Raw genomic sequence first — 25,931 nt, 5'->3', positions numbered from 1 at the left:
TTGTCTGCAACCTTACAGAAGTCATATGACAATCATGTGACATGCTGCGAGGTCAATTACCTCGCGTACCCGCACAGCTAAAATGGTGATACACATAGGCATAACTCACTTTAATACTAGTGACAGAGACATAACTATTAAGGGATAATGAAATTAAAATATAATTGACAAGATACGGCTGTGGTTACGTATCTGCAAATCAAAAACAAAAGCGACGGCCGATAGAATGTCACCGTAAGAGGGCGCATTTCATCACACTGATTTTCATGATCATCAGCATGTGCAACAACTAATATTACAGGTACATTTTTATTAGATGCCTTCGACACACTCTGAATTTTAGGTTTATTTTTGTGTAACATTTTCTAACTGTAATCCAATATTACAATTAATCAATGCAATGTGTTGCTGCAAGATTTAATTAGTTTTAATTTCTTGTGTTTTTCTTTGTCTTAGATCTTGTATACAAAATCAACAGAAATATCTTTGAATCTAACTGGCCACTGAAAGTTATATTGGTCATTTTGTTGTTTACAGGATTATTGGGAGACAGATTCATTTCAAGTAGTCCTTTTAATTTTAGGTAGATTTCTGACAAGTTTTATTTGTACTCATCAGAGTCTAATACATGAATCAACTTTTATTGAAAGCAAAGGTTGATCTGTGTGTCATGCATTATCACTTGTTGACAAACTGCCATCAAAAATCTGCACCTATTAAAAACAATTTTTTTTTTCTAGTCCATAAATGTGGATGTGAATAAAATGGTACAATTGAGAAGTATTGGGGGGGGGGGGGGGGCTTTTTTATTTAATTTCTTCATTATTTTGGCAGACTTCAAAAAGAAACTTTATAAGCCGCATCTTTTGAGCCAACACACATACTGATTAGAAATAAATGTTTGCCTTCTGGATATAGACTTCATATTCACCATTAAAGCTAACTCAACACATTGCCTGCCTGCTTGATGAAAACCTTCACAGTCTCAAAATGAATGGTGGAAAAATTTGTAGACATGCATAGTACAAGACTCATTCGCATAAAATAATATTTAATAAGGCTGCCCAATATAATTATTGTTACAGTATGGTTAAATTGTGAAATATTTACACACAGGAAAAAGTGTTTATATAAAAAAAATGTACATCTTATTGCCCTGGTAGAATAATATACATAAAGCAATAAAATTTACAAATCAAACCAGAAAATATCTAAATGCAAATTATTTACACATATGTTTACATACAGAGAACATTCATATAATTTAGTCTAATTTACATTCAAATATACACTGGCAACCATGGGACCTTTATTCTTTCAGCTAACTTAGAGCATTGCCATCAGCAAGCTAATTACATTTGATACTTTTAGATATCAACTAAGGCCTCATGCCTGCCATCATATGACCCTTGACCTCGTACATACAATCTTCTTGGCTCTTCTCCCATCATGCCTTGGAACATAAACACGCATTCATAATCAGTGTTGTGTCTGAAAAAAATACAGTGAAAGAAAACTGTTAACAAATGACTTCACTTTTCATGTAATCTATATGTACTTTTAGAAGGCAACACAGTCATTGCAAAACATTGTCAACTGAGTTTTTTGTTTTCACAACAATAAATCTTTTTGTGCATTTCTGCTCAATTGATTTGAAGTCACCCTCAGATGCTGAAAACTCTATGAAAAAGCCATCTATCAGCAAGAAGCTTCTATACCATAACTGCTATATTTTGTATACAATACATCAATATGTTAAGAACTTCCAATAAAGGCTTTCGTACAACTTTCAAATTCAAGTGCAGTCAACACATTCAGCTAAACAACATGTATTATCCTGATAAAAAGTCCTGTTAATCTTATTAATCTGCTAATTTTGGACAAAGTGACTGTCAAATTAACAAATTTGATTAAATTAAGAAATAATACAACCTACGATACTACAAAGAGTATAGTACTTGTGTGCACATTTTCAACTGAATCAGGCAATATATTAATGAGGAATCAGCATGGACATGAATAAAAACAAAATGGCTACCAGTCGGTCACCAATTGGCCACTTTTGGTTGAATCTCCCAAAAAAATATGACATACACTTGTAACCCAATATGTCTCATTATCACACAAAGTTTGAAAGAAATCAGAATTTAGCAATTTTGAGGACCAACATGGCCACCAGTCAGCCATACGTAATCAAATGGTAATGAAAATTGATGTGCATATGTAAGTCATTATTAATGTGTGTTAAGTATGAATATGATTGATCAAAGCGTGAAATGACTCAAGATGAACAGACAGAATATTCCCCAATTAATACTTGGGAATAATTTATTAGAAGTACAAACCCTGTGTCATATTACCCTAACTATAAATGACTGACAGTAGCTCTCACCTTGCAGTAAAGTTAATCTTGATATAAGCTTTACTCTGAGATACATGTGTTACATGTGCCTCCAGGTAACCACTAGCCGGTGTCACACCAAATATTCCAGCTTCAATGTGACTTGCTTGTTTATCTAGAATAACAAAATTATGATAATATTAATTAACAAGATTTAGTATGTCTGTGATTATGATAATATTAATTAACAAGATTTAGTATGTCTGTGATTATGATAATATTAATTAACAAGATTTAGTATGTCTGTGATTATGATAATATTAATTAACAAGATTTAGTATGTCTGTGATTATGATAATATTAATTAACAAGATTTAGTATGTCTGTGATTATGCCAGATAATGCTATTTCTATGCCATTATCAGCTTGTGGTGTTTTTATGTTCTTGTTAAAGAACCATTGCCATTATCAGCTTGTGGTGTTTTTATGTTCTTGTTAAAGAACCATTGCCATTATCAGCTTGTGGTGTTTTTATGTTCTTGTTAAAGAACCATTGCCATTATCAGCTTGTGGTGTTTTTATGTTCTTGTTAAAGAACCATTGCTATTATCAGCTTGTGGTGTTTTTATGTTCTTGTTAAAGAACCATTGCTATTATCAGCTTGTGGTGTTTTTATGTTCTTGTTAAAGAACCATTGCTATTATCAGCTTGTGGTGTTTTTATGTTCTTGTTAAAGAACCATTGCCATTATCAGCTTGTGGTGTTTTTATGTTCTTGTTAAAGAACCATTGCCATTATCAGCTTGTGGTGTTTTTATGTTCTTGTTAAAGAACCATTGCCATTATCAGCTTGTGGTGTTTTTATGTTCTTGTTAAAGAACCATTGCTATTATCAGCTTGTGGTGTTTTTATGTTCTTGTTAAAGAACCATTGCCATTATCAGCTTGTGGTGTTTTTATGTTCTTGTTAAAGAACCATTGCCATTATCAGCTTGTGGTGTTTTTATGTTCTTGTTAAAGAACCATTGCTATTATCAGCTTGTGGTGTTTTTATGTTCTTGTTAAAGAACCTCTGCTATTATCAGCTTGTGGTGTTTTTATGTTCTTGTTAAAGAACCATTGCTATTATCAGCTTGTGGTGTTTTTATGTTCTTGTTAAAGAACCATTGCCATTATCAGCTTGTGGTGTTTTTATGTTCTTGTTAAAGAACCATTGCCATTATCAGCTTGTGGTGTTTTTATGTTCTTGTTAAAGAACCATTGCCATTATCAGCTTGTGGTGTTTTTATGTTCTTGTTAAAGAACCATTGCCATTATCAGCTTGTGGTGTTTTTATGTTCTTGTTAAAGAACCATTGCCATTATCAGCTTGTGGTGTTTTTATGTTCTTGTTAAAGAACCATTGCTATTATCAGCTTGTGGTGTTTTTATGTTCTTGTTAAAGAACCATTGCTATTATCAGCTTGTGGTGTTTTTATGTTCTTGTTAAAGAACCATTGCCATTATCAGCTTGTGGTGTTTTTATGTTCTTGTTAAAGAACCATTGCCATTATCAGCTTGTGGTGTTTTTATGTTCTTGTTAAAGAACCATTGCCATTATCAGCTTGTGGTGTTTTTATGTTCTTGTTAAAGAACCATTGCCATTATCAGCTTGTGGTGTTTTTATGTTCTTGTTAAAGAACCATTGCTATTATCAGCTTGTGGTGTTTTTATGTTCTTGTTAAAGAACCATTGCCATTATCAGCTTGTGGTGTTTTTATGTTCTTGTTAAAGAACCATTGCCATTATCAGCTTGTGGTGTTTTTATGTTCTTGTTAAAGAACCATTGCCATTATCAGCTTGTGGTGTTTTTATGTTCTTGTTAAAGAACCATTGCCATTATCAGCTTGTGGTGTTTTTATGTTCTTGTTAAAGAACCATTGCTATTATCAGCTTGTGGTGTTTTTATGTTCTTGTTAAAGAACCATTGCTATTATCAGCTTGTGGTGTTTTTATGTTCTTGTTAAAGAACCATTGCTATTATCAGCTTGTGGTGTTTTTATGTTCTTGTTAAAGAACCATTGCCATTATCAGCTTGTGGTGTTTTTATGTTCTTGTTAAAGAACCATTGCCATTATCAGCTTGTGGTGTTTTTATGTTCTTGTTAAAGAACCATTGCTATTATCAGCTTGTGGTGTTTTTATGTTCTTGTTAAAGAACCATTGCTATTATCAGCTTGTGGTGTTTTTATGTTCTTGTTAAAGAACCATTGCTATTATCAGCTTGTGGTGTTTTTATGTTCTTGTTAAAGAACCATTGCCATTATCAGCTTGTGGTGTTTTTATGTTCTTGTTAAAGAACCATTGCCATTATCAGCTTGTGGTGTTTTTATGTTCTTGTTAAAGAACCATTGCTATTATCAGCTTGTGGTGTTTTTATGTTCTTGTTAAAGAACCATTGCTATTATCAGCTTGTGGTGTTTTTATGTTCTTGTTAAAGAACCATTGCGATTATCAGCTTGTGGTGTTTTTATGTTCTTGTTAAAGAACCATTGCTATTATCAGCTTGTGGTGTTTTTATGTTCTTGTTAAAGAACCATTGCTATTATCAGCTTGTGGTGTTTTTATGTTCTTGTTAAAGAACCTCTGCTATTATCAGCTTGTGGTGTTTTTATGTTCTTGTTAAAGAACCATTGCTATTATCAGCTTGTGGTGTTTTTATGTTCTTGTTAAAGAACCATTGCCATTATCAGCTTGTGGTGTTTTTATGTTCTTGTTAAAGAACCATTGCCATTATCAGCTTGTGGTGTTTTTATGTTCTTGTTAAAGAACCATTGCCATTATCAGCTTGTGGTGTTTTTATGTTCTTGTTAAAGAACCATTGCCATTATCAGCTTGTGGTGTTTTTATGTTCTTGTTAAAGAACCATTGCCATTATCAGCTTGTGGTGTTTTTATGTTCTTGTTAAAGAACCATTGCTATTATCAGCTTGTGGTGTTTTTATGTTCTTGTTAAAGAACCATTGCTATTATCAGCTTGTGGTGTTTTTATGTTCTTGTTAAAGAACCATTGCCATTATCAGCTTGTGGTGTTTTTATGTTCTTGTTAAAGAACCATTGCCATTATCAGCTTGTGGTGTTTTTATGTTCTTGTTAAAGAACCATTGCCATTATCAGCTTGTGGTGTTTTTATGTTCTTGTTAAAGAACCATTGCCATTATCAGCTTGTGGTGTTTTTATGTTCTTGTTAAAGAACCATTGCTATTATCAGCTTGTGGTGTTTTTATGTTCTTGTTAAAGAACCATTGCCATTATCAGCTTGTGGTGTTTTTATGTTCTTGTTAAAGAACCATTGCCATTATCAGCTTGTGGTGTTTTTATGTTCTTGTTAAAGAACCATTGCCATTATCAGCTTGTGGTGTTTTTATGTTCTTGTTAAAGAACCATTGCCATTATCAGCTTGTGGTGTTTTTATGTTCTTGTTAAAGAACCATTGCTATTATCAGCTTGTGGTGTTTTTATGTTCTTGTTAAAGAACCATTGCTATTATCAGCTTGTGGTGTTTTTATGTTCTTGTTAAAGAACCATTGCTATTATCAGCTTGTGGTGTTTTTATGTTCTTGTTAAAGAACCATTGCCATTATCAGCTTGTGGTGTTTTTATGTTCTTGTTAAAGAACCATTGCCATTATCAGCTTGTGGTGTTTTTATGTTCTTGTTAAAGAACCATTGCTATTATCAGCTTGTGGTGTTTTTATGTTCTTGTTAAAGAACCATTGCTATTATCAGCTTGTGGTGTTTTTATGTTCTTGTTAAAGAACCATTGCTATTATCAGCTTGTGGTGTTTTTATGTTCTTGTTAAAGAACCATTGCCATTATCAGCTTGTGGTGTTTTTATGTTCTTGTTAAAGAACCATTGCCATTATCAGCTTGTGGTGTTTTTATGTTCTTGTTAAAGAACCATTGCTATTATCAGCTTGTGGTGTTTTTATGTTCTTGTTAAAGAACCATTGCTATTATCAGCTTGTGGTGTTTTTATGTTCTTGTTAAAGAACCATTGCGATTATCAGCTTGTGGTGTTTTTATGTTCTTGTTAAAGAACCATTGCTATTATCAGCTTGTGGTGTTTTTATGTTCTTGTTAAAGAACCATTGCTATTATCAGCTTGTGGTGTTTTTATGTTCTTGTTAAAGAACCATTGCCATTATCAGCTTGTGGTGTTTTTATGTTCTTGTTAAAGAACCATTGCCATTATTTTTTCTTTGGGTATAAACAACAGGTTTTTTCCATGCAGTCACTGCACACGTTAAGTGTAGCAACCTACATAAGACTAACAAGTTTTCTGCCATCTAGAATTAGTGAATCAGTTCTAGTAATGTTTGTGTGTAGACTGCCAACCGCCAAGTGATTTACTTATTAATATTTCTGTTACTGAACAAGTTGCATCACTAAATATTATTTTAAAATCTCAGAAACACATGTTTATAGTAATTTATTGATTCAGCATACAGCTACATACAAACTAGCACACTTCTATTGGTGGTACTCTTCTCACAAAGGTGACACAGCAGTAATAATGCATATCATAAATCAATAGTATTAGCTCACCAACAGTAGCTGTCCAGTAACTGCCAGAGCCTGTCAAATTCTTAAGTGAAATCTCAAGTTGCCTTTCTTGACCCACAAGGCATGTACCAAAGTCTAAAGACTCATGAGACAATTGAAGAGATGGAATAGTAACAGTAGCAACTAATGGAAGTGTCTGAAATAAACAAAAATAAATATAATTATAAGGCACGTAGAGAGCACAATGATCTGTCAAAGAGGTAAATTTGTTAACCTCACTTATCCTATTGTAAGTCTTTTAATGACAAGACACATTTATCATATTTATATAAGCCAAATTAAATCTTGAATAGTTCTATTCACTCAACAAACCAAACAATGCAACTAAATAATAGCACCTAAATCCAGATCTCTACTAAAATCCAATCACTTGGTTTATGTTTGAAGATCAAGAAAATTCATCACTAGCTTTTTCAGTTATTTGGCAATGTTTCCATGTCATGCACTAAATCCATCACAATCATTTCCGAAAGTGTCATTTCCATGGCACAAGATCCATAATTGCTTAGTCCTTAGGTCAAAAGCAATTCTTGCTAAAAACTTGATGAGAATCCATCCATCCATAACTTCTTTTAATTTTCAATGAAACTCTTCTTAAAATGGCTGTGTCCATATCAACTGGATCCACACCTCTTCCAATTTAATGGATTGGTTCAAGGGCTCGATAAAATTTCATGAGAATCTTCAGTTTATAAATTTGCTGTTTCCATGGTAACAGAAACTACCAATACAATTCTGTGATTGGTTGGATCATGTGTCAATGGAAATCTGTCATGAAAGTTTTACGAGAATTCATTTACTTGAATGGAATTCCTATCACTCAAGTTGAGAGGATTGGTCCTCTTTTCTATGAATCTTTGAATTATAAATAAAAAATCTTTAAATGATCCTATAATAGTCTCCATATCCAATATGTATGCACTACCACATGTACATTGTTAATACATGTACTTACCTGTATTGTATCATTATTGAACCTAATCTGTAAGTCTTGTGAAAACTGGATTCTCCTTTCAGTTTCTTTGTATACCAATGTAATTCCATCAATTTCTTCCCCATTCTCCAAAGCATACAAGTATTTACGTATCAAATCCATGGTTAAACAAAATGACACTTTGACCTAGAATGAATAAAGTGACATAGCATTACAATAAAGTCATCACAGAGTACTGCCCCATACCAACACCATACTACAACACAGAAATGGTGTACTGCCCCATACCAACACCATACTACAACACAGGAATGGTGTACTGCCCCATACCAACACCATACTACAACACAGGAATGGTGTACTGCCCCATACCAACACCATACTGCAACACAGGAATGGTGTATTGCCGATACATACCAACACCATACTACAACACAGAAATGGTGTACTGCCCCATACCAACACCAAACTACAACACAGGAATGGTGTACTGCCCCATACCAACACCAAACTACAACACAGGAATGGTGTATTGCCGATACATACCAACACCATACTACAACACAGGAATGGTGTATTGCCGATACATACCAACACCATACTACAACACAGGAATGGTGTACTGCCCCATACCAACACCAAACTACAACACAGGAATGGTGTAATGCTGATACATACCAACACCAAACTACAACACAGGAATGGTGTATTGCCGATACATACCAACACCATACTACAACACAGGAATGGTGTATTGCCAATACATACCAACACCACACTACAACACAGGAATGGTGTACTGCCCCATACCAACACCATACTACAACACAGGAATGGTGTACTGCCCCATACCAACACAATACTGCAACACAGGAATGGTGTACTGCCCCATACTAACACCATACTGCAACACAGAAATGGTGTATTGCCCCATACCAACACCATACTACAACACAGGAATGGTGTATTGCCGATACATACCAACACCATACTACAACACAGGAATGGTGTATTGCCGATATATACCAACACCATACTGCAACACAGCAATGGTGTACTGCCCCATACCAACACCATACTACAACACAGAAATGGTGTACTGCCCTATACCAACACCATACTGAAACACAGGAATGGTGTACTTCCCCATACCAACACAGTACTACAACACAGAAATGATGTACTGCCCCATACCAACACCATACTGCAACACAGGAATGGTGTACTGCCCCATACCAACACCATACTGCAACACAGGAATGGTGTACTGCCCCATACCAACACAATACTACAACACAGAAATGGTGTACTGCCCCATACCAACGCCATACAACAACACAGGAATGGTGTATTGCCCATACATACCAACACCATACAACAACACAGGAATAGTGTATTGCCCATACATACCAACACCATACTACGACACAGGAATGGTGTACTGCCCCATACCAACACCATACAACAACACAGAAATGGTATATTGCCCATACATACCAACACCATACTACAACACAGGAATGGTGTATTGCCCATACATACCAACACCATACAACAACACAGGAATAGTGTAATGCCCATACACACCAACACTATACTACAACACAGGAATGGTGTACTGCCCCATACCAACACCATACTGCAACACAGGAATGGTGTATTGCCCATACATACCAACACCATACTACAACACAGGAATGGTATATTGCCCATACATACCAACACCATACAACAACACAGGAATAGTGTAATGCCCATACACACCAACACTATACTACAACACAGGAATGGTGTACTGCCCCATACCAACACCAAACTACGACACAGGAATGGTGTATTGCCAATACATACCAACACAGGAATGGTGTATTGATCATACATACCAACATCGTACTACAATACAGGAATGGTGTATTTCCCATATATATATAAACATCACAATACCTGTAGATTATACTGTGGACGCAGTGTGTACAATTGACTTTCGTTAATGCCTTGTTTTTTGATGGATGATTTCTGTCTGAACAGCGAATTGCTTTCAGGTGGATCCAGATTGACCAAGACGAATGGTTGTAGAGTAACAAGTTTAAATGTCAGTGGAGTTTCTGTCATATTAGTAAGTTTACAGCTGCATGTTTTCATGTAGTTACTTTGAAGTTGAGTGCCTTGCATCAGATCACTAACTGCAGCATTGTATATCATACCATCATCATCCACAGTCTCAAGAGTAAGCCTAAAACACATCAGACAATAGAATCAAATGCATGGCATATACTGAGCATCTTGCATGCCAGTACAATATATTGACTATACTTTGGTGCAACATTTTTGGAAATTTTTTTTGAACAAATAGAGGCAATTTCCTATTGGCTACAAATATTGACAAAAATTTTGGAAAAATATATGGGTTTAAAATTTATGAATGGTGTCAAAAGTTTACTTTGGCACTCAATGCTTTCTTAGAATAATGTGCTACAGGTATATACATTTAATAATGATCAATTTTGATGAAGTAAGGATATCTGAATACCATATCCGTCTCTGAAAGATACACATGTAGGTATTTTGACATTGTGCTAAAAAATCAAAATCATTTGATTTTTAAACAGAAGTTTGATCCAAGTCTATCATGCATTACACAAGATTTCACAGTGAGCGGAAAATAACCTCTTGTAGGGTTTTAAATTTTCAACATTTTACTATATAGGTGCATCTATCTTTAATAAAAATAATATGACAATATTCTGATATTATATGTACTTACAATGCTGGCTTGACGTGCGCTGTGAAATCCAATCTTAATGGCATCACATCTAATGCTTGTTGTCTTTGTACACAGCCTTTTATACTTTGCACTCTATCATTGTCAAGACTCATAAAACCCAATGCATAGCCGACACAATCTGTACCGCTTTCTACGGTTGAGTTAGTGTATGGTGTATAACTGGCAGTAACACTGATGTGACTTCTCGCTGGGATCACCTGAATTTGAACAGTTAAGAACTCATGTTAAACAGAGAGCAAGACTTCCATTCCACTATACATGTACATGTAATGAATTCATCTATACTGCAGAAAGAAGTGCATCAAACATAGAAACACACATATTATATGTATGTTTGATCATTATATTGTGAATATATCTAAGTGCAAGTGATACTAATAGAGCAAATACTATCTGTTATTGAGATATTGACTCACTAGAATCTCTATGTTTGCTGAGGTTTACAACATCCCTACAATAAATACTCCTAACATCAATGTTCAATGACCATGATTACATCCGAATATTGACCATAAATTTCATTGGTTGAATGAAAATATTAGTTGTGTTGATCATCTTTATTTTTTTACATGGGAGATCAAGTGACTTGACATGCAGAATTTATTTTGGTTCTAGTGAAACAAGCCACAGTACATGACATTTAAATACACTATTATAAACCGAACATTGATACAATGCATTTTCGGATCTTTGGGACCTTGGAATGTACATATATTCTAGGCTATTATCATCTCATTATATTTATTTTCAAAATAAAGCTATTCTCAGCACAGATTTAGCTACAATGGTGAACTATATATAATTTCCTCATTGACAATGATACAATATTTAATATGTCTACCATTTAAATAATTAATTCTGACTCACCACTTGTCTAGGCTGGATATCATATGGTTCTGTTCTCATGACACCTTCATGTTCTCTCATTTTAATAGTAATAAGTTTCCATGGTTTCTTCTCCTCCTCATGTGCATGAGTTGTTGCTAAGCTACGCTGTCCTGGTGTTGTCAACTCAGTGTCTGGCGTCTCCGCATAGAATTTATCTCTCGGTGGTTCAACTGGAGGTGGTTCATCGATGACTTCTGTTGGTACAATCTCCTCCCCATGTTCATCTAACAATGGGAATGGATCTCCAATATTGTACAATAGATCTACTAATTTACTATCTTCCTCACCAAGATTATATGTCTGCCAATCCAAGCGTATATCTGAGAAATGAAACAAAATTGAAATATTACAATATTGAAATCTTCTACTAAGAAGGTGATCACCTCTTTGTACTTGTAAAAATAAAAATACACTGAACCATTTTATGAGTGAACTCGTCTCTACATTTAAAAGTGATTTGGGGGGATTTAAAGAACAAATGCACACATTTACAGTAACGAAGAACTTTTTTATTTGTCTACATTATTTCTACAGTATTCCAGATGTCCAAGGTCATCTGAATAGTCCACATCATGTGCCAGTATGGCTGCCTTAGTTCACTCACTCAATCAAGTTGCAGTAATTTAATGTTATTTGAATTCAAAATTGCACAGCTGGTTGTACAGGCCATTTCAAGAAAGGGTTGTCCATCAAAACACCAGTTAAAAACCGTTCTAATGTGATCTTTTCAACATATTGTCTTCCATGCAATGTACAGTGATGTGAAGGTATGATTGGTTTGTAAATAAAAAGTGACACAAATAAGCTGTGATATCAAACAGAAATAAATGTAATGTAGGGGCACGGACACTCATGCTTAGGCCTTGGTTTTTGCTGAAGAGTCACAACAAGCACTGAGGCAAGTCACGGTGTGAATTCAATACCTGTGTATGTGAGTGAAAAAAAGGGTCTGCATGTTAACATGTATAGAAGTTGCTACACTTACCATATGGACTGGTGTTATTGACTCTCATGGTCCTGGTAACTGGCTGTACACCAGACACATGGGTACCAAACCTGATGATTGGCATTTGCTCCCTTATTGCAGCCATCATTTGGAAATTCAGTGGGCATCCAACTACTGTCATCTCAATAGGAATGATTACAGGATCCAAATCTTCAACCTATAATTTTAATATATTTAACTTCAATATTCAAAGCATACAGCTTATTAAAGTGGCAATTCTGGGCTCAGAATAGTCTTCATAACAGGAATAATTCTTAAAAAAATTTAAACCAGACAGAAAAACCATACTATCAAAAAGCTATGTTATCGGTATAAACTCTGAACTTGTATTTCTTTATCTTACAACAGCACCCCCAATGGTAGATTTGAGCAAATTGTCATCATGTGACATCCCAAACCCCATTTGCCTATTTAACAAGTTTACAAATTATTTTTTGACGTTATCATTTATCCTTAGCCCATCCATCCGTGGTTTACGAACCCTTGTTAATGTTTGCTATGAATATGGATTGGTCTTCGATATTATATACCATCCTAAGAAGTATGAATGTATGTACTTTATTCCATGGAAGAGTGCTCTTAGAAGCAGTGTCATTCCACACGTATATCTTGGTGACTCTAAACTAAAAATTGTGCACAAGCATGTTTATTTAGGATTTGTCATTACTGATAATTACGTGGATGATGAAGACATAAAACGACAGATTCGATCATTCTACGGCAGAGCCAATATATTGCTTCGAAAATATTCTAGCTGCAGTAATGTTAAAATTACATTGTTCTGAACCTTTTGTTGTAACTTGTATTGTTCACAGCTTTGGTTTCAACATAGTTGTAAAAATATTTATGATCTCTGTGTTGCGTATAATAATGCATTCCGTTCATTCCTGGGTCGACCCAGAGACTGTAGTGCTAACGGTATGTTCGTGTCTTCCAACATTCCTACATTTGATGCTCTTAGACGAAACATTTTTTTTTCACGCATCTAAATATAAGTGATAATAGAATCGTTGCAGTGCTTTTATCATCTGACACGCATTTATGTTCAAAGTTTTATGTTCTCTACCGTAAACTTATGTATTCACCACAGCTACGCTAGAATAATGAATTTGTTTATAAGTCAAGTCTTTTTTATATATTTGTTTTGTTTTTCTCTTTGTTTGTTTATATATATTGTTTTTTTGTTGTTTTTTAATGAGATGGGATGGGATGTATGAACTTTTCCAATGCAATAAAGATTTAATAATAATAATAATAATAAAAGTACAAAACCAATATGTAATAGACTACTAGTATACAAAATACAACTGATCCTCACAATTGTTGATGCTTTTTTATATGTAATGTTATATATGTTATGCGGAAAACACACATTACAATAGAGTACAGAAATGTATCACATGTACTTACTTTACAAATCAGACTATCACTATACTGTCCCCACATATCAGAATACGCAGTCACTTCAATGACTTGTTCACCAAATGGTGGGAGTACGCCTGTCTCTGGTTGAATAATAAATGATGTACCACGACCATCTCTCAGCACAGCTTTGGTGTAATCTGCCTGTGCTTTGCTACTTGTCTTGCTTAATGGATCAGCCAAATTTGGTGTACGTCCTAACAATCCTCTTCTTTGACTGGAGATGGTGAATATAAAATACAAAATGTTTTCTTTTTGTAATGAAGGTGTTGTGTACTTAACCATGCATAAACACACACTGTCATCATAATTCTTATTTAAAAAAACACATGAATATGTTTACTAGATTGAAGAAGTTACTTTAAACCACGATTCTGTGGTCAAATCTCATTGTGCACTTCTAATCTGAAAACCGATTCACTCAGCCACATTTTACATACTGTAAATGCATTTATTATTCAAAGGGTTTTAATTTTTCTATTTTTGCTGATAGGTAAAATCAGCTAAATTAAAACAATGTAAAAACATAACACTGGAATTCATTGTTTTACTGGAAAATTCATCAATTCATACCAGTGAAATTAATGGTACAGTACCATAATTTCTTTATTAACAGCACATCTATAATGGAGGTACAATTGCATTTATTGCATACTTTCTCATTAAAATACAACGTATTATATCGGCAATATTGCTCAAGATATTATAGTTAAGCATTTTTAATAAGGTCACATGACCATATATGGTCATTGAATATATATTGATCAGATCTATAGTGCAATGTCTTTAAAATAACACTGTGTGTGAAAGTTTCTATCGAAAATAGTGATCTTGACAGATGAACCCTTATACTACCCGCCCATACTAGGTGTAATAGACTGGGGGCCAATAACCGAAACCATCCCCCCGCTTAGGGATTTTTGTACATCATGTTTTTTAGTTAGATGGAACCCTCAGCTAATGAAATCTGCCTGTTTGCCATAATATTAATGGTGGGTGTGGGCGCCAGACTGTTTCCATGGCAACGCAGTGATGAAATATGAGAATTTTAGAAAATGTCATATCTCTAAATCTAAGCAACATAAAAACACAAACTTAGTGTCTAGGTATTTAGTTCTAGTGAGGCCCGATTGATTGCAACCATGACCTTGGTCATACAAGGTCAAGGTCACAAAGAACAATAGAAAAAAAGCAGGATTTGGGGCTAAAATTTGAGATTTTGTACCAAAATTCATTTTCTTTCTTGAACTATTTCGTTATTATTCAAGAAAATATTACAAATGCTTTATTATTCAACATTGTAGTTATTATACTTCATTATTAAGGTCAAAAACATAGCATGTGTCAAACATACAGTTTTGCTATACTTCTACTATTATTCTTTTCTTTTGTAATCTCTATAATAGCACTTTTCATTTATCTTAACAATCATATAGGGATGAGTATTAACACTTTAAAAGTTGTCTTCCTTTATTATCAGCGGATTATCACTGAAATGTTATCCTTTTTTCGAGTAAATATATACACATTCACATATTGTCAGAAAAGTCATATGTAATCATCGCCATCATCAGCTCCTCCATCAACAGCATATTCAGCAATTTCTCTTCTGTCCATTTGTACTGCAATTTGTCTCCTTGTAGTTGCCAGCCATGAATATTTTCAGGCTTTGGCAAGTCCGGACATGCCACATCAGCTTGATTCCAGATGAGAGCCTGATATTGGACAGTAACTTGTTCTTTAGTGTGTAACGTGTCATAAACATAGTGTATCAAAGCTTGTTGAGATATTTTACACCTGGCTTTGCTCCATACATAAGGCATGTGAATGCCTTCAATTCATCAAATTCATCGGTGGTAAGAGCCTGGCTCATACCTGAGCTTGTGAAGAGAGGAATAAATTGTGGGTTCCTTTGCAAGACAAGCAGGGGGTCCCACCTTGCCTTTATGCACAAATGAACTTATAGAATCACAGCCGGTGAATGCGTGAAATGAAAGCAATGTATTGCATAGCTCATTGCCAATTGCCTGGACTGCTGAGCTGATGTTGATCAACCTTCGCTTGTCTGCAACACCAGTGTCCACGATTAGTGGTATTCTGATATTCTGTGAAAACTTCATCAGCAAGAGAAAAACATTTGTATCAGGAGACCGGATTATGATGGCACTTGAATGTATGCAGTGTATTGCAATATGAAAGCAGTAGAGAATGATTCCAGTGTTGACTTTCTCCTGAAAAATAATATCAAGGCATTGTCTAGAATCAATAGCATATCAAATGTAAATTGGTAAAATAGGTGTAGTAGTGGCCTACTTGACTATATGTGCTTTAATAATGTGTATTTTCTAATTTTGGGAATGTGGATGTAATGTGTCATGGCGTTCCCTCTCTATATTCTTGATACTCTGAGTCTGGTATGTATCTGTGATAAAGTCAACACAGGTAATATTTGAGAGTTTCGCAAATATACGCCGAGCCAACTCTTCAAAGGTTTGTGGGATTTGTGTTAGTGATTGGAACATTGCATTTCCATCAATAATATGAACCACAGGATCTGGCCTGCTTATCACAGTATGTCCCTCTTCCAGTTTGCACTGTAAGGCACTGGACCAAGTGGGTATGCCATCACATTTTCCATGCATAGATCATGATTTATTGCAAGTAGTATGAGCTGCCCAAATACATTTCTCTCTGCTACCAGTTCCTTTGGCTTCTTTGTTGAACTTCTAACAAACTGTTTCACTGCCATTGATGCAAACGACTTCAACTTCAGTCTCTTGATTGGTGCATTAAAAGTGACTGTCTCTTGCACTAGTCTCTTTTCTATGAATCTCTTGTATGCGTTGGTGCCATGTATGTCAACTGCAAGTAAATCAATGGATATTTCGTCTGAAATTGGTCTCCCTGATGATATGCAATACAGAATCTGCACATCAGGTATCATGAAGGAATTGATAAAGTTTTAGAATGCAGTGATCTTCTTCTGCACTGCAGATTCCCCTTTTACAATCTCTGATGTGGTGACATCTTTGTGGTAGCTCATCTCATAATTTCCAATGCCAGCAAATTCAAGTGTTGCCTGTAGATAGTCTGCTTGTGCATGCCGAGTGAAACTCCTTCTATGATGGGCTGCCAATTGTAAGTTACGACTAAAGCCAATGATTCCAGGACCATTCCAGTGGGCACGGTTATAGGTCTATTCCATTGTTATATTAACAGCATTTCGAGAATTTGGGACACCAGATCGATTCACACTCAATCCATTATTCTCAAGAAGTTTAATAAGCGCCAGGGTGTGTGTGTGTGAAAATTTAAGAAGTACATTCAAGTACAGTGATTTATAAATTGCATAGTTTGGCTTTTCTTGACCAAAGAAGAGAGGGAACTATTCATGCAGACATGCCATATGAAAGGTGATGTCATTGGCATTCAGCCCTTAGGAAACTCATAAGGAGGCAATGACTTCACCTACATCGTCATGGAATGAAGTCAACAAGAGTCGACCTAGAGTGTCTAATGATGTTCTGATAACAAGCCTGGCCCTATTGTAATGTTTCCCATTCATGACTTTGTCTATTGACCCACTTGCACATACTGTGGATTCAACCACAACTTCCTCCAATCCACTACCCTTCATATATTTCCCCAATGCACCTATATATGCACACGTCATGTGGAATGCCCCAAGTTAAATGATGACATTCTTGAATCGATCTGGATACGTCCATACAATTCCATATGCAGCAGCTAGATCGAATGTAACAATCGTGTAGGGCTGACCAACAGCATGCGCAGCAGATGCCTCCTGGGAAATCGTTAGCACATGCATCACAGTCATGTTTTCAGTGATCGGGGCATTTACTGGAGGCATGTATTCCACTATTGATTCTCGTTCTTCCCTTCTCTCTCCAGTAAGAGAAATCCAACCTCATATCATGTCAGATACTTTGACGTCTGAAACATATTCTCTTGTTTGTTGAGGTTCAGTAATCTGAACACTAAGGCTGGGTTCAACATGTTTTTTGACAAAAAATTGCTCTATTATTTTAACTTCATCTGTCACTGATCGCATCTTTGTCCTAGCCATGACAGGTAATTCTTAATTGTCATCATTTGATTGGTCATTGACTGTCTCGTGAATCCCTAGATGTTGTCTCTTCATTGAGATCAAAATTGTCCCAACAGAAGTGCAGCACTTCATTACCTTGTGTTTTGGAATGGACTATCATGTGGAATTGGACTATCATGGGATTTTATAACCATGTGGATAGCAGTCAGGATTTCTAGTATAACTGAATATGACACACAGTGCCCAAATCTGTTCACCAACTTCACGATGTCTGCTCTTCCTTTCAACTGCCATAATGACATTCCAAGGAGTATATGTCATCCATCTAAAATGTTAGAAAACTGATTCTGGCCTCAACTTTCAAGCAAAAAAATTTCTTTTGTTTACACAATGACCCTGACCTTGAATGACCAAGGTCATGGTCATGGTCATCAACTGGGCATCATCAAAATTATATACATAGACATTAATTTCGAGTTTGTATGTTGTTTACTTACAGAGATATGTCCTATTCTTAGTTACTATCTACTGCATTGACCTATAATGATTTATTAGTATTCATAAAGTGAATACACACTCACCCACTTAACCTTGCAGCATCTTTCCTATCTGGTGGTGTTGGTGGTTTACCAGCTACAAAATAATCAACTACTATATTGAAAGAAGCAGCGATAGCAGTCGTGTTTGTTATATGTACATATCTCTTTGCGTTACAACCAAGGTTCACTTCTTCAAAATTGAGTGACAATGTTTCATCTGTTACCTCTTCCCTAGAATCAAAAACAAGTTGTTTTTTATGATTCCCACAATAATAGATAATAATAGCTTTACAATACTTTTAACATTTACCAAATTTGATTCAAGTTCAATACTTTAAAAGCTTCATCAAAATTAGAAGTGTTGAGACTAGAAAACTATCACCATATCAACAAAGACATGAGAAAGTATACCTGGGTTGAAAATCAGTCTTTGGTGTTTTATAAAATACAACTAATCCCTTGACATCGCAGAATAAAGCCAGATAGATGGGTCTATCCATGCCTTCCACTGTACATGGAATTCTACAATCATTAACTTCACCCTATCAACAACAAAACAATGAGTTTCATTACACATACAATCAGCAAAACTATCCAGTCAGCAAAACTATCCAGTCATTTCAGAATACTGTAAACAGCTTTAATTTTACAAGAGATACATTTTTGCAAATTTTATAAATTGATAAAAATCATGAAATGTTGGTACAGTGAAAATTTCAATGGTGTCTGAAAGACACTGAATCATGGTAACTTTCGTAAAATTTTGTTTTTACGAACACCATTAAATTAACAAATTACGTTAATTTTTAGCAGCAAAAACTAATTGGTTTACAGTATACACATCGGATACTGTATAATACCCACAAGTAAAATTTCTCAAACAAAAAATTATGCTTGCATATTGATCTTCAAAATGAAGTCTTGACTGAATAACGTTATTTTTATGAAAATACAACAAATTATGTGCATTGAAATTATTCCATTCATCAAATAAATTAGCTGATGTTTAAAAAGGAAAAATGTAGTAAATGTCATAAACAATGTTTACACAACACAGTTATGAGAAGAAAACTTCCATCAACACTAGAATAATACTCAACGTATCTTTGGACATATTTATGCATGTGAAGTATCAGTACCGGTATTATGCATATATGATGAGAAAACACTAACCGGTTGATTTACTGTGAAAGTGACATCTATACTGAGTTCTTCTCTGGATCCAAGACATCCAGTATTAGGGTTCAGTTCAATAACGCAATGTGGTGCATGTTCACCTTCAAGCTGTAAAAATAACACACACAGTTATATATATATAACTGTAACTAAGAATACAGCAATCTGATATACTCTTGTTTACTATTAATGTGATGTATGTGCCATATTCGCTCGGAATATATTATTTACGTTAATTTCATCAAAAATCAGTGGAAACATATTCCATAAAAGACACTCAAAAAATCTTTTCAGCAAAAATTAATTCCAGCTAAAATAAAATATTTTACAGTAGTTCATACTCTTAACATAATATCCTCACATTACAACATGCTTTATGACCCTGCCCTTAAAAATCTTTGTACTTTCTGGGGGTACAAATTCTGTCAGTGTGAATTCTCAATTATATTCCCCCCAAAATACAAGAAAATATCATTGAAGCTCAAAAACAGTTGAACATTGCACAAATTGATGTATAACATTGAAAATCATCACAAATTCATAAAACAGTCTGCACTTGCCTTCAAAACATTAGGACAAAAATACTTTTTTTTGAGTAAAAACTGAAAATTTATTCAAATTTTGTCTGTTGGCTTCAAAATTCATTTCCAGAAATATTGAAGAATATAAGGAAAATGTGAAGAATAATTTTGGCAAGTCTGGTGGTGAAAAGGTTTAAGCAACAATACTGAAAAAGTGTGATGAGGATCAATATCTTTAGGGTTATGCATAAGGCATATTAATTTTAGCTATTTACCATTTAATATATACTTAACATTGAACCCCGTTGTCTGATCATTTGACTAAAGCACTTAAATTTCATACAGGACAAATTTTTTCAGATAAAATCTCAAGATTTTGCAGGTGAATTTGCACTGGGATCATCAATTATTGATGTCAATGCTCTTAAATCATAAGACCATAATAATGTTATTGTGAAGTCACATGATAAATGATAAGACAGTGCTTTGTCTGATCTATTATTAACATACCTCTCCCCATTTATATTGAGCTGGTAACAATGTTTGATTCAGTAGTTTGATAGTATTTCTCACTGGCACACCAACATATACTTCAGGCATATTCAGTTGACATGAGAGCAGACAAGCTTGTGGATGTTGTACTTCAGCACATGCAGATAAAAAGCTACAAAAAGAAGACGTACTAGTCAAAATTTTATGCAATCATTGGGTTTGCATACACTCCCTAAAATCTGAAGATTTGTATACAGGTTTTTTTTTTGTTTTTTTCTTAGATTTCAATTTGTTTCAACAATTTGAATCAGCCCCTGATACACATGAATCCTGACATCATTATCAGCTTGAATACTATTCATCCCTGGTTACAGATAATTCAAGAACTCTAGCTTCAACACATGTTAATCATGAGATAAAGATAATCTACAACACTCTTTAGAAGCAGGAAGTGTAAAGTAATTCTTCTTACCTGTTGACTCCTTCTTCAATCATAATATCAAATACGGTGTTGTATCGCTTGCATAGTGTGGGCTGGAATAATACCTTAACAGTGACAGATCCAAGAGCAGACAGTTCTCCACCAGCAGGAGTGAAGACAAAATTTGAAACAGCCTGAGAAATATAATTGCAACATATTGAATAAATATGTGATTGCAGGAAAGAACACCATTATTTATTTAACATGTTCATGGTAATAATTACAAAAACTCTATTTGCTATCAATCTATTATACAAGAGGTTAACCATTATAAACTCTTGGTGGGAAGGGGGGTCTAAACAGAGAATATTTTGGAAAAAAATGCTCATAACTATGTGAAAAAAACACAATAATTTGCATAGTTTCTAATGGTTAATTGCCAAAGTAACTGATAACTTGGGAAAAAGCACATGGACAGGTATTTAAAAAGCTGTATGAAATTAGAAACTCCAGGCAAAAGCAATCAGAACAGTCAGGACCAATGGCTAAATTTGAACGGATATGACTTGCGCAAATACCAGTGGTACAGTGTGTCAGTGAGATGGCCATAGCGTTCAGGTATAGTACTTACTGGTATTTCTGGGGAATCCTTTGACAGGAACTCATTACTTTCCTGTATCTTCCATTTAGCTGCAATCTGTGATGTGTTCTCAATCACAATATCATGAGTAGCACTTTCTCCATGCTTCACAAGACCAAAATCTAATGATGGGGTTCTTACAACAACTTCAGGACCCTGAAATCAATTTAATGTCAATTTTCTATGCAGCACACTGTCATATCACTTACAGCATGACAGGTATATTCCCTGTACATGTACAATGGTTTGCATGTTCTATGTTGCGGGTCCTACATGTATGCCTGGAGCCAACTGTTTTACTCAACAGTCTGTTCTGCCTTCCAAACAGTAATAGATGCACTTGCAATCAGCACCACAAACAAAAACTTACAAAAGAGACAGAGATGACTGAAATGAACACAATTGATATCAAGCACAAAACATTTTTAAAAAAATGATAGGTATATTTATAATATACCAGATAAATTATTAAATTATGGCTCATTTTGACCATGGCAACACAATTCTCGTTTATGTCAACTCAAATATGGATGCATGTTGATTGTTTTATTAGGAATGAATCTGCAATGGATACACATGCCAAAAATCGTTGTACTGGTTGGATTGGAAACCATGAGTGTCACACCTGAGGTTCTCACTAGAGTAGTTTGACAATGCAAGTTATCAGTAGCCTCTGCTATGATATTTTCCTACAACAAGTACACACAATTCTAATACTACGGCACTGTACCTTGATATCAGCCTGTATCCTCAATGTTAACGGTTCAATTCGGTGTTCTATTTGACATATCAACGTATGATCTATTTTACCAGGTTTTCCACCAGATATACTCATGTTCATTTCAAATGTATCTCCTCCATCTATCTCACCCTCAGGATGTTCTATTTCGATAATATGGCAGTCTCTCAGAGATGACCACTTGTATTTTGCTGATGACATACTGTGGTTTTCCATCTAAGTAATAATTACAGTCAAATCAAATTACACAATGCAATTATAAGATTATAATTTAAAAATAATTTTGATTTAATTTCTTCTGTGAATGCATAATTTGAATTTGGTTCTTCAGTGATTGGACAATTTGAATTAAGTTCTTCAGTGATTGGACAATTTGAATTCAGTTCTTCAATGATTGTACAATTTGCATTCAGTTACCCAATGACTGAATACTAGTAATTCAAATTGAAGAGCAAAAATACAAAAACACAGAATACTCACCAAAAACTGTCTTCTGATTGTGGTTGTAACTAATAACTTCCCTGGTACAACTATAGCATATGGCTTAACCTGTACATCTAATGGATCACATGCACCTTTGATTTCAATTTCCAATCCAGTCATATCCTGCACAGCTATCTCATCTGGAGTTTTGGGTTTACTACTTTGCATACTGCTAATACTTTCAGACGTGCTGCGTCTCTCATCTTCAAATCCTTCATCTTTGTAATGTTGCACATTTCCTTCGTCTTCTTCTTGTTTTTCTTCTAATTGTTGTATTTCAGGTATCTGTTGCAGTATGAGGTGGACTGTATCGTGGTAATCACCAACCTTGGTGTTAAAATATATGAGACATAAGTTATAGAGTCAATAACATAAATTTTAACATCACTAGGCACAGAATACAACACACATCTCTACTTCACAGTAAAACTTTTTCAATAACAAAAAGTTTTGGTTTTGGTATTCGTACATTTTTTGCTCTAATAGAAGTGCAATTACATTAATTGTATTCTTGCTTATTAAAATAGCAATTTGTTTTGATTTGATTTATATATTTGATGCAGCAATTGCTTCATTTCATTGTATTCCCAAATTTCCACTGAGGGTATGCTAACAATACATATTAAATTAATATTACCAGTAATATATGCAAATCATATAGAGAATGGACTTGACAAGGTGATGTGATAAGTTTCAGTTCAAACAGGATTTGTTTTATTCATGATTACAAGTTAATATAGATTCTCTAGATTCAAACAGATTTCATTGTTGAAAGAAAATAGCTTCCCACCTACCTCCCCAGGAGGAGTTATTCCATATATACAAGTACATGTGTACTGTTTGATGTTATTCCATATATACAAGTACATGTGTACTGTTTGATGTTAGTTCATATATACAAGTACATGTGTACTGTTTGATGTTAGTTCATTATAATTTATGTTTTTATGGATAATAACAAGGATCCATGATGGAAAATACATATACCTTCATAGGAGCAAACGTGATGGTAAATTCCTGTGTATTATCAGGTGGTAATGATCCACTATCTGGTGTTATATAGAACACACTTTCATAGTTAGGATATCGTACAATAAGACCTGAATTCATATCCTCTTCACCTGGGTAGGGATTCTCAATGTGTGGCTTGAATACTTGCCATGTGAACGGTAACTCAACGTTCCTGAAATAAATAGAAAATATTTTAGCTCAGGGAATATAACCATTTAAAATTTTCAATATGTTAATTCCCCAGCAGTTCTGTTTAAGCACAACAGGGTTTCCCAAGCTCAATAAAGGTTAGTAATATGTTAATTATTTTTTTAATTGTAACAAAATGAATATGCAAGTTTTACATTAGTAATATACTAATCAGCCACCATAATTGGGCATTTAGCTAGGGTAAACACAATCTGATTAAAATCTGATGTAGTGTACGGGCTTTAATTATTTTGGCTATAAACTTATTTTAATTTTATTTTTTATTACTTTTGTTATTAATGCCCTTTTATTTTATTTTATTTTATTATTTTACTTTGATTTTGATTTTGTGATTTTTTTAATTCCGCCCTACCTACATCTGAGCCGATGCCTATGTAACGAGATTTCAACGAGACCCACTATCGACGATTTTAGTCAACGAATCACAGACCTCCTTCTATGGCGCACATGATGACGTCACCGGGCGGAGTCGGGTGGCAAACACTCAAATAAAATGGTGGATTACACCGACGTTAGCGACCGAGAATAACACGGCTTTACGGTAAGTTTATCATTGTCAAATGCAACGAAAGTCATTTTGATGTTAATATTGTGGCTCGAATGGTTCGACTTTAGATCGTTATTTTGCATAGTTATTCTGGGAGTGACGATTTTGTTTCCACCGTTTCGACCGAACACTAGTGTCTTTTTCCAGTCGCCTGCCATGCCCTGGAGACGGGTGATGTTTTGTTGAAGATCGGGCCAACATCGTCTACGGTATTGAAGCCGTAGCTGTAAATATTCATCAAATTGTATCAACATTTTGTACATTATGCAATAACTCTTTATTAAAGTAATTGAGCTGATTTGGACTGGAATAAAATATTTTTTATTTGGAACACATCGCAATTGATCAGGAAATATTTGTTTGCTCCAATTTTCTGCGTCGATGCCGTGGGCCGGTGACCGTTATACAATTTAAAATCAGTTTGCATTGTTTACTATAGCTGTTTACAGTGTTCTAATCATTACGATTTACTTATTTTTTTGCTTCCATTCTATTATGCTCAGTGATGTAAAATTGAAGCGATGACTGAATGAACGAACCTTGGCTGGCGAAGATGTATCTGGAAGTGTACATATTTGTTGGAAGTGAAAAAAATATTCAATGTAATGACAAAAATTGTAAAATGCTGTGGAATTTCTTTTGCAAATAAAAATATACTAGCAATTTTCTATTAATCGTTTATTCAAGTGGGCAAAATATAATGTACAGAAAGATTGCCCGTAGAGTATCACTACACTGAAAAGTAAGCAACCGACAGCCTGTATAAAAGGGGGACTGTGATTGGCTGTTACTTACGCGAGATTTGAACGGGACTTACATAGGCGTCGGATCAGATGTAGGTAGGGCAGAATTAAAAAAAAATCACGAAATCAAAATCAAAGTAAAATAATAAAATAAAAGGGCATTAATAACAAAAGTAATAAAAAAAAAATTAAAAATAAGTTTATAGTCAAAATAATTAAAGCCCGTACACTACATCAGATTTTAATCAGATTGGGGTAAACACAGAAGATCATCTGCCTTTTTGATGTTTTTAGTGGACAATCACTGACTGACCTTTTGACGTCTACAGCAGATAATTGTCAACATACATAAAACAGGGCTTTA

General features: G+C 34.6%; 1 protein-coding gene and 1 long non-coding RNA gene across 2 annotated transcripts in view; one reads left to right on the top strand and one right to left on the bottom strand.

Annotated features, from left to right (window-relative positions):
- Window positions 1-1,034: 1,034 nt before the first annotated feature.
- Window positions 1,035-25,931, bottom strand: part of LOC100366606 (deleted in lung and esophageal cancer protein 1-like) — a 31,270-nt gene continuing 6,373 nt past the window's right edge. The window contains exons 13-30 of the mRNA XM_085501532.1: window positions 24,044-24,239; window positions 23,054-23,383; window positions 22,565-22,789; window positions 21,826-21,990; window positions 21,246-21,388; window positions 20,792-20,945; window positions 19,758-19,868; window positions 18,996-19,126; window positions 18,627-18,815; window positions 13,965-14,193; window positions 12,534-12,711; window positions 11,528-11,868; window positions 10,640-10,857; window positions 9,820-10,108; window positions 7,897-8,061; window positions 6,924-7,077; window positions 2,393-2,516; window positions 1,035-1,491 (exon numbers count right to left, since the gene is read on the bottom strand). Of these exons, the coding sequence (XP_085357658.1) occupies window positions 1,368-1,491; window positions 2,393-2,516; window positions 6,924-7,077; window positions 7,897-8,061; window positions 9,820-10,108; window positions 10,640-10,857; window positions 11,528-11,868; window positions 12,534-12,711; window positions 13,965-14,193; window positions 18,627-18,815; window positions 18,996-19,126; window positions 19,758-19,868; window positions 20,792-20,945; window positions 21,246-21,388; window positions 21,826-21,990; window positions 22,565-22,789; window positions 23,054-23,383; window positions 24,044-24,239 (3,466 nt within the window). The 3' untranslated portion in view covers window positions 1,035-1,367. The remainder of the gene's footprint in view (window positions 1,492-2,392; window positions 2,517-6,923; window positions 7,078-7,896; window positions 8,062-9,819; window positions 10,109-10,639; window positions 10,858-11,527; window positions 11,869-12,533; window positions 12,712-13,964; window positions 14,194-18,626; window positions 18,816-18,995; window positions 19,127-19,757; window positions 19,869-20,791; window positions 20,946-21,245; window positions 21,389-21,825; window positions 21,991-22,564; window positions 22,790-23,053; window positions 23,384-24,043; window positions 24,240-25,931) is intronic.
- Window positions 24,488-25,740, top strand: LOC146740966 (uncharacterized). The gene is made up of 2 exons (XR_014929940.1): window positions 24,488-24,818; window positions 25,328-25,740. It is a non-coding gene; the product is annotated as an uncharacterized LOC146740966 (long non-coding RNA).

The sequence above is a fragment of the Saccoglossus kowalevskii genome, chromosome 7 (assembly GCF_978046115.1).
Source record: "Saccoglossus kowalevskii chromosome 7, keSacKowa6.1, whole genome shotgun sequence".
Classification (NCBI taxonomy): Eukaryota; Metazoa; Hemichordata; class Enteropneusta; family Harrimaniidae; genus Saccoglossus; species Saccoglossus kowalevskii.
This window is presented reverse-complemented; position numbering and strand designations above follow the sequence as displayed.